General features: G+C 59.7%; 1 protein-coding gene across 2 annotated transcripts; it reads left to right on the top strand.

Annotated features, from left to right (window-relative positions):
* Positions 1–2348: 2348 nt before the first annotated feature.
* BHLHE40 (basic helix-loop-helix family member e40) lies at positions 2349–8260 on the top strand. Of its 2 annotated transcripts, none has more exons than XM_016191209.2 (5): positions 2349–3051; positions 3140–3209; positions 3822–3932; positions 5217–5340; positions 6560–8260. In XM_016191209.2, exons 1-5 carry the CDS (start codon positions 2972–2974, stop codon positions 7345–7347), a joined length of 1173 nt encoding a protein of 390 aa, XP_016046695.1. In that variant the 5' UTR covers positions 2349–2971; the 3' UTR covers positions 7348–8260. The 2 variants fall into 2 exon arrangements, with proteins under 2 accessions (XP_016046695.1, XP_007529994.1); XM_007529932.3 differs by having other exon boundaries at positions 2355–3051; positions 3825–3932.
* The last annotated feature ends 623 nt before the right edge of the window (positions 8261–8883 follow it).

Here is an 8883-nt window from a genome sequence, read left to right as displayed (position 1 = left end):
GCAGGTCTGCGGTACAGTCTCAGAGGTCTCCCCAGCCTGGAGGATGGGGGACAGGTTCTCTCACCTCCCTAGGGCCTGGCCTTCTGCAGGCGGATACACATTGGGTCTCAGTAAACAGGCACAAAGTGAACAGGCATGAACTAATATCTGGGACTGGGCAGTAGTAAACCTGGTTGACAACAGATGCTACCATGCATAAGGATCTGGATTCAAGCCCTACTCCCCACCTGCAAGGAGGGGACACTTCACAAGCAATGAAGTAGGTCTGCAGGTGTCTCTCTCTCTTTCTCTCCCCCTTTCAACTTCTCTCACCTCTATTAAAAAAAAAAGGAAAAAAGTACATATCAACAACAAAAAGATAAACTAACACCCACCTTATCTGCACAGAAATGGGGGCAAGGAGGCAGTGAACTGACACCCCCAGTGTCTGCACAGAGCCTGAGAGCCAGCATGGGGTCAGCACTTAAGAAAGGTCCACAAAAGATGGCTGACAAATATTAAGATTCTTCCAGATGGAAAGGTGCATGGTGGGCAGCAACTATTAAATTAAAAATAATAACAATGGGGGCCAGGCAGTAGCGCAGCAGTTAGGCGCACTTGACACGAAGCACAAGGACCTGTGTAAGGTTCCGGTTAAAGCCCCAGGTTCCCCACCTACAACAGGGGGTCGCTTCACAAGCCCGGAAGCAGGTCTGCAGGTGTCTATCTTTCTCTCCCCCTCTCTGTCTTCCCCTCCTCTCTCCATTTCTCTCCTATCCAACAACAACATCAATAGCAATAAGGGCAACAAAAAATAGAAAAAATGGCTTCTGGGAGCAATGGATTCATAGTACAGGCACCAAGCCCCAGTGATAACCCTGGAGGCATAATAATAATAATAATAATAATAATAATAAGCAAAAGCCCTAGAGGAACAAAAACACAGATAAAAATAAATAAATAGAAGTCTTGATTTGGGAGCTGGAGGGAGATGCGTAGAAAAAGGACACAAGATTCTTATTTTCAATAGTAAACACGCCAGGACAAAAAGTCTTGATAATGTCAAGGAATTCTAAGAAGACCAGGCTGGACCCTGAGCTGGGGAAGGGTGACATTTGAGTTTGCTCCTGGACTGGGCCGGTGACCTGGTGGTGGCAGCCAGTGGAACACAGGAGTTCCTTCCTCTAGCAGTGCAGACTTCCTGGAGGAACTATGCCTCTCAGTAGCCAAGTCACACAATGCACACACCCCTCCCCCGCCAGAGCACCCCCGACCCGGCTCTGACCCCCTCCTTGCTGGGGTGTCTCCCCCCCTCCCTGGGGACAGATGGCTGGCCACCCCCAGCCGGCCAGCGGGAGCTACCGGGAGGGCTGGTGGCCTTGGCGGTCAACGTGGACACAGGCCTCTGGCCCTGGGTGACGAGCCTGCAGCTCGGGAAACCAAACAGGAAGCCGGAGTTCTTGCACCTGGAGGAAGCGTGAGCCTGCCCTGTGAACACCCCCTCTGCTCTGCACAGCCTGAACCCAGATGACATGGCATGGCAGAGCCTGCCCCCTGTCCCAGGTCCCATGCCCACACTGGATATCAGGAACCCACCCCCCACTTTGCACCCCTGCTGGTTCTCTGGAAGGTCACAGGGTCAAAGGAAGAGGTGCGGTGTGTCTCCCCCAAGATTGCACCGGCTCGACTAGGGGGATGTAGGAGGTGTTGGGGGGGGGGTGAGCAGGATGGGAAGGTCTCTGAGCTCGACTCCCACTCTTCTGGGGGGGGGTGTTGCTGGCCTGGGGTTGGGGGGAGGGTCTGGCATGCCCCCTCAAGTTTGCATAGCTCGACTGGGGGGGGGTGTCAGGAGGTGCAGGGAGGCGGAGTCTTCGATCCGGACTCCTCCTCCGGATGGGGGGAATAGGGAGGTGCTGCTGACCACCGTGAGCTAGTGGGGGTACTCCGGAGCCCCGGCCACGTGCAGCGCCCAGCGCCGACAGGCCGGCTCGGGGTTGTGTAACGCGGGCGGGCCCGGGAGGAGGAGCCGGGGGAGGACTGCGAGCCGGTCAGGTGCGCGCGGCGTGCCCCCCTCCCCGCCCGCGGCCTCGGCTGCCCCAGCGCCTGGCCGCCCGCCCGCTCCCATGGGGTGACGCGCGCCCCGCCCCGGCCCTCCCCCGGCTGCCGGCTCCCGGCTCCCGGGCTGGGAAGTGGGGGAGCGGGGTCCTGGAGAGTAGGGGTCCTCGTTCCTATACGCACCCAGGTCCCCAGCCCGCGGTGCGCCCCGGGTGCATGGCGGAGGGGGGTCGCGGGGGCGGCGCGGGGTGTCCTCCCCAGCCTGACTCAGCCTCCTTCGGGCGGGGAGGGGGGAGCCCGGGGGGCGGGTCCTCCTCCCCCGGCCTCCGGGAGCCGGGAACTTACTTCATTTCCCTGGGCGGGCTCGCCCCCGCCCCTCCCCTCCGGGGCACCCCCTCTTCGGGGAAAGGCCGGGGCGGCCGCAGACACCTGGGGGCCAGGGGGGGTGGAGAGGAGGAACCCGGGTGTGTGTGTGCGGGGGGGTGCTCTGCAGCCACCGGGCCCCACGACACGTGAGGCTCATGTGACGGAGCCGGGGGGGCGGGCACTCCCCCCGGGCCAGACGTGCCTGGAGTCACAGGGCGGAACGCGGCGCCGCCGCCCACCGCGCCCCATTTAACCCAGCCCGCAGCCCCGCCGCCGGCCCGCGCCCGGAGAGCAGCCCAACCCGGAGCGCACCAGCCCGGAGAACAGCCCAGCCCGGCTGGAGAGCAACCCAGCCCGGAGCGCACCAGCCCGGCCCGAGAGCCACCCAGCCCGGCCGGAGAGCAGCCTAGCCCCGGAGCGCACCAACCCGGCCGGACAGCTGCCCGGCCCGGAGCGCACCAACGCGAAGCGCAGCCCCAGCCCGCCCGGAGAGCTCCAGCCCGGCCCAGACACAGCCTCCCCGCCCGGAGCGCACCAGCCTTCCCGCGAGCCAGGGCCGCAGCACCCCGCCATGGAGCGCGTCCCCAGCGCGCAGCCCCCAGCCCGCCTGCCCCCCGCGGCACCCGCGCTGGAGCCGTCCGACTTGCAGGGGTAAGTGCGGGTCCCCAGTGGCTCGGGTTCCCCGGTTCCCCCCCCCCGCTACCCGCGCCTCACGCCCCCCGCGCCCCTTCTCACGCAGGATGGACTTGGCGCACATGTACCAGGTGTACAAGTCCCGGCGGGGGCTCAAACGCGGCGAGGACAGCAAGGTGAGTCCCCAGAAACTTTCCTGACTTGGAGCTGGGCGGGGGCCTTCAAGGGTGGGGGTCTCCAGGAGCTGGGGGCTCCAGGGATGGAGGGTTCCAGGGGCCGGGTGTTCCAGGAGCTGGGGAGTTCCACTGGCTTGGGAGGGGGTCTTAAGGGGCTAGGGCTCCAGGAGATGAGGGGCGCAAGACCTGGGCGGCTCCAGAGGCTGGGGGGGGGGTCTCCAGGAGCTGGGGGTTTCCAGGGGCGGGTGCTCCAGGGACCGGTCTCCAAGAGCTGGGGGTCTCCAAGGGAGGGTGGCCTCTAGGATATGGGGAGCACTGGGGACTTGCGGTGTCTCCAGGAGTTGGGGGTCTTCAGGGGCGAGGTTCTCCAGGGGTGGGGGCTCCAGGGGTGACAGGGATGACGGGTGGGGGCTTCAGGAACTGGGGGGGTCTCCAGGGGCGTGGGTGGGTTCTCCGACCTGAGGGGTGCAGGGAGTGGAGGGCTTTAGGGGATGATGGGGGGCTTCCTGCGCAGTTGCCCCGGGAGAGGAGCGAAGTGGGGGTCTTGGGTGGGTTGCAGTGGGGACGCCCCTACCCACCACCACTGGGGTGCTCACACCTCCCCGCACCCAGCAGGAGACGTACAAACTACCGCACCGGCTCATAGAGAAGAAGAGACGTGACCGGATAAACGAGTGCATCGCGCAGCTCAAGGACCTGCTCCCGGAGCACCTCAAACTTACAGTAAGGAGCCCCTGGCCGCGCGCCCGGTGCCCCCGCCCACCCGCGGGAGGCAGGGAGGGAGGCGCGGGCCGCTCGCCGCCTGCAGGCGGCTCCCGGAACTGCACGCCAGATGGCTCTGGGCGAGAGACTGGGGGGCGGGGGATCCGATGTGGGGGTACCCTTTCCCAGCTCTGGGATCTGTTCCAGAGGCTTGGCACCCACTGGAGGACGGGGGTAGAGCCTGTCAGCCTCCACCACTCTGTGGTCTGCCTGCTCCAAAGCTCCGGACTCGTCCTCCTTTTGATTTTTGGAGTTCCTACTTGGCTCTTTGAGTCAGCCAGAGCAAGACCCCCTTCAATTGCCCCCCCCCCACCACCGTTTAAATAAGAATGTCTGTGGTGTATTGCACCAAGGCCAGGGATTGGGGGGTGGGGTGGGGACTCTCCGGTCCTGGTGCACGATGGTAGAGGAGGACCTGGGCTGAGGAGGAGTGTTTTGCAGAAAACTGCAAATTAAAATTTTTAAAAAATTATTATCTTTATTTATTGGATAGAGATAGCCAGAAATAAAGGGTGAGAAAGACAGAGAGACACCTACAGGCCTGCTTCACCAGTCAGAAATAAAGAGGGGGAGAGAGAGACACCTACACCCTGCTTCACCAGTTAGAAATAAAGGGGAAGAGAGAGAGAGAGAGAGACACCTACACCCTCCTTCACCATTTGTGAAGCTTCCCCCAGGTGAACCCTGGTCCTGGTGCACTGTAATGTACCACCACCCAGCCCCAACTGAAATTTTACACATGTATCAACAACTGTATTCACTGTGAAACACTAACACACACACCCAATTAAAAAGAAAAAGAAACAGCCTATGATCATGCCAGGAAACAAAATAAATACATAAACAGAACAACAATAAATGAATATATATAAGAGGACCAGTAGCTAGACACCTGAGGGTGGGAAGAAGAGGGAAATAAAAAGGTGTTTTTGCCTAGGAAGGAAAGCGCCTGGCAGAGGAGCTGGAGCCAGGCGAGGCCACAAGCAGAGTGGGGAAGGGGCTGGGCTGCTCGATGTTGAAGTCCCAGAAGGCCTGACACTCACAGACAAATGCTGTGGCCTCGGGCTCCCCACAGCTCAAGGTCTGGGGTTAGAGAAGAAGAAGACTGAGAGAGTGTCCCTGCCCGGGCTCATTTCCCTGCCCGGCAGCTGGGACAGGCGAACCCTGGGCCCAGGAGAGGCAGTCACCTGTTCCTGTCTGCAGAGTCTGCCTGCAGTACTAACGAGCCCTTTTTTGAAACCTCAGACTTTGGGCCACTTGGAGAAAGCTGTGGTCCTGGAGCTGACCCTGAAGCACGTGAAGGCGCTCACCAGCCTGATCGAACAGCAGCAGCAGAAGATCTTAGCCCTGCAGAGCGGTTTACAGACCGGTGAGTGCCTGGGTGAGCTTCCTCTGGAGCCTTCGGGCTCCACTCTGGGACTCTGACACCACTCTCAACCGTGGGCCTAGGGCCTCGGGTGGGTAGCGCTAGTCTCTCTGGGGGCCACGCCCATTTCCCCTTTTCCTGAAAGGTCAGGCTTTTCACATGGCATGCCATGAGGTGCCATGGGGCAGGTGGGTGTAAACACCGTCCCCCCCAGGGGAATTGTTTGGGTGGCATTTGGACTCCGGCGGCATTGCTGGGTTGAGAGGTTTCTCCCCCGTCCTCCCCCTTCCCAAGGGTCTGGGCAGTGACTGTTGGCACCCGCCCAGCACCATCCTGCTTCCTCCTGTGTAGCGGGCAGCCCCCCAGTGGGTGTCTGTGCCCGTGTTTCATGTGGTCCCTTCCCATCAGCCTCAGGGTATCCGGGTGCGTTGCACAACAGGGAGAAACCACCCAGCTTCCCTCCCCGGCTCCCACCACCTTCCAGAGAATCACACTCACCTCCTGACCCCGGGGCGTGCCCCTTACACCTAATCCTGTGGGCGCCTCCTGCCCGCTCCCTGGCTCTGCCCGCCCCCGCCCCCAGCCTGCCCGGCCCTGCCCTGCCTGCTCTGGCTGGTGAATCGCCCAGCCCTGGCCTCTGAGCACAGGACAATCTTCCCAGCTCTGGGGGTGTTGGCGTGGGGAATGGAGGTGGGGGCTGTGGGTGCAACAAGGGCCTGGAGGAGGCTTCAGGGGAGACGAGTAAATGGTTCTAGAAAGAGTGACTTACAGAAGCCACTGTGTATGGGGGGGGGGAGGCAGCCTGTTGCTACTTCGCTTTTTTCATTTAAAAAAGATCATTGCAGGGGCCCTGTGGGGGCACATTCAGTTGAGCCTATATGTCACCATTCTCAAGGATCCAGATTCAAGCCCCCTGGCCCTCACTTCCAGGGGTGGGGGAGAATGCCTCACGAGCAGTGGAGGCATCTCTCTTTCTCTCTCCTCCTTCCCCTTCCCTCTTAGTTTCTACATAAATTTAACAGTTCCTGGATTTAAGGGACTGTGTATGGGGTGGAATATTATACAGCCGTCATCAAGCCTGTGCTATTTCTGGGCAGTAAGGTTTTGTTTATTTCCATCCTCAGCATGTCCCCGGATTTTCTGAGCTGTGTCCTTCTGTGGTTGGGGGCACCCTGAGGCTAAGGGTGGCCAAGATTGACCCAAGCCCATGTCTGTCTTTCAGGTGAGCTGTCGGGCAGAGCCCAGGAGGCGGGCCAGGAGATGTTCTGCTCAGGCTTCCAAACCTGTGCCCGCGAGGTGCTGCAGTACCTGGCCAAGCACGAGCACCCTCGGGACCTCAAGTCCTCACAGCTGGTGGCGCACCTACACCGGGCGGCCTCGGAACTGCTGCAGGGCGCCTCCTCCAGGAAGCCCTCTGAGACCGCCCCCGAGGACTTCAAGGAGCAACCTCCCGGCTCTGGGAAGAACTGCGTGCCTGTGATCCGCCGGACATTCGGGGCATCCGGTGGGGAGCAGAGCGGCAGCGACACGGATACGGACAGTGGCTACGGTGGGGAGTCGGAGAAGGGGGACCCACGGGGGGAGCCGCCCCATTTTAAGCTGCCGGGTGCCATCAAGCAGGAGTGTGAAGAGCCACCGCCCCCCAAGAAGAGCCGGCTGCGGCTACTTCCAGAGGACGAGGTCCTGTACCCCGGCATGGAGCTGGGGGGCTCCCCGTTCCTGGGCCCGCACCCCCACCAACCCCCCTTCTGCCTTCCCTTCTGTCTCCTGCCGCCATCGGCCACCGCCTGCTGGCCCATGCTGGACAAGTACTGGTACCCCGCCTCTGTGCCCCTGCTGTACCCCGGCCTCGGCAGCTTCGTGAACCCCGAGAAGCTTCCAACGCCCCTGCTCACGGTGCCCCAAAGACTCCCATCGCCCCTGCCGGGACACCCCACCGCCCTGGACTCCTCCGCCTTGCTCCAGGCCCTCAAGCAGGTGCCCCCCTTAAACCTGGAAACCAAAGACTAGACTCCAGAGGTGTGGGGGGACTGGCTTCCAGCACCGCCCCCCCCCACTTCTAGAGGGACGGAATCAGAAAGGACATCGCCATGTGTGCGAAGGCAGGTGTGTTGGCACCTGAGCTCCATGGCATGGCAGGGACTTGGGGAAGCTGGTCACAGGCTCCACCCTGGGACACCCCCCCCACACCCACACACACACACACACACACACGCCTCCCGGTGACACAGTATCAGCCGGGCTGAGTCAGTCTGCAGCGTCGGGGAGCTGGGCCTGGGGCCCTGGACACGAGGGACTTCTAAACTCGGGTTCGAGGGCCCTGCCCACATGCCCTGCCCTGTCCGCTTTCCTGGGGGCTGTGACTCACCCGCAGCTGTTGCTGGGCTCTGAGCTGCCCGGCTCTGGGTAGTCGGGAGGTTCCCACGGCCCTGCCCCGCACGCTGCGGAGAGTCCAGTCCTTTCCTGGGGCTCTCTCTGATGGCCCAGCACCCTGGCTTCCAGGGGGCTGGACCTGCCTTCCTGTGCCAACTCGCTGAAAGAGAAAGAGAGAGGAGGGTAGTGGGCAGCCTCAGTGCAAACCCTCAGCTTCCACAGGCAGAGCTGGGCTTCTTGTGGGGGTCCCTCCGGGAGCCCCCTTCCATAGCTTAGTCACTTCCAGGCCTACCCGGCATCCAGCACACAGCACCCACACTCTTCCTGCAGACAGAATGCCGTCACTGTAGAGGAAGCCGCTTCCTCCAGACCGGTTTTATTTGACAGTCACTTTCCGAGGCTCACACCCAGCACCCTGCTTCTCAGTCCCTGCAGCCACTCTCCCCCATTTTTATTTTGCTATAAAGTTGCTGCCTTTATTTGTATTAAAAAGAAAGTATGGTTATAAATATATATATTATATAAATATATTGAAAAACAAAAGAGGAAACTGGTGCAGATGTTTATTTGTCTAATTTACTTGATCTACAAAGAGAGAAGGAAAAAAATTGAATATATTCCTGTTTGTTGTGTCTTTTTTTTTTTGGAGAGGTACAGTGTTTATATTTTGGAGCCTTCCAGAAGGTGTGAGATTTGTAAATATTTTTATCTATGAGTCGCTGTTAAAAAATTAATAAAAAGATCCTTTTCCTGTGGAAGAGAAAGTGGGGGGGTCTCTCGCGTCCCTGAATGGCCTGAGCTGGGGGCTGTGTCCCCTCCCCAAGCACATGCTGTAGGCAGAGGGTGGCATCAGGCCCCTGTTGGTGGCCTCTTGTTCAGTTCTCCACCTTCTGATTGTCTAGCCTCCGCCATGCAGAATCATCGTGGGCCGTCTTGTGGATAAACATTTGATTTCTTTTTTTATGCACCCTAGCTAGAGGCTCCCAATATTTTAATTTTATTATTATTTTTTTAAAGATTTCATTTCTTTATTGATGAGAAAGATAGAGGGAAAGAGAGAAAGAACCAGACATCACTCTGGTACATGTGCTACTGGGAATCAAACTCAAGACCTCGTGCTTGAGAGTCCAGTGCTTTATCCATTGGCCACCTTCCGGGCCACTTTATTTATTT

Source organism: Erinaceus europaeus, chromosome 21 (assembly GCF_950295315.1).
Source record: "Erinaceus europaeus chromosome 21, mEriEur2.1, whole genome shotgun sequence".
In the NCBI taxonomy this organism is placed as follows: Eukaryota; Metazoa; Chordata; class Mammalia; order Eulipotyphla; family Erinaceidae; genus Erinaceus; species Erinaceus europaeus.
The sequence above is the reverse complement of the archived record's forward strand: the minus strand, read 5'-3'. Positions and strand labels throughout refer to the sequence as shown.

What these genes read in the sequence shown, in the direction of transcription:
- BHLHE40 (XM_016191209.2), top strand. Translation starts at nt 2,972, where the DNA reads ATGGAGCGCGTCCCCAGCGCGCAGCCCCCAGCCCGCCTGCCCCCCGCG. An exon ending in CGGAGCACCTCAAACTTACA is followed by an intron (nt 3,933 to 5,216) that starts GTAAGGAGCCCC and finishes TTGAAACCTCAG; the next exon opens with ACTTTGGGCCACTTGGAGAA. An exon ending in GCAGAGCGGTTTACAGACCG is followed by an intron (nt 5,341 to 6,559) that starts GTGAGTGCCTGG and finishes TCTGTCTTTCAG; the next exon opens with GTGAGCTGTCGGGCAGAGCC.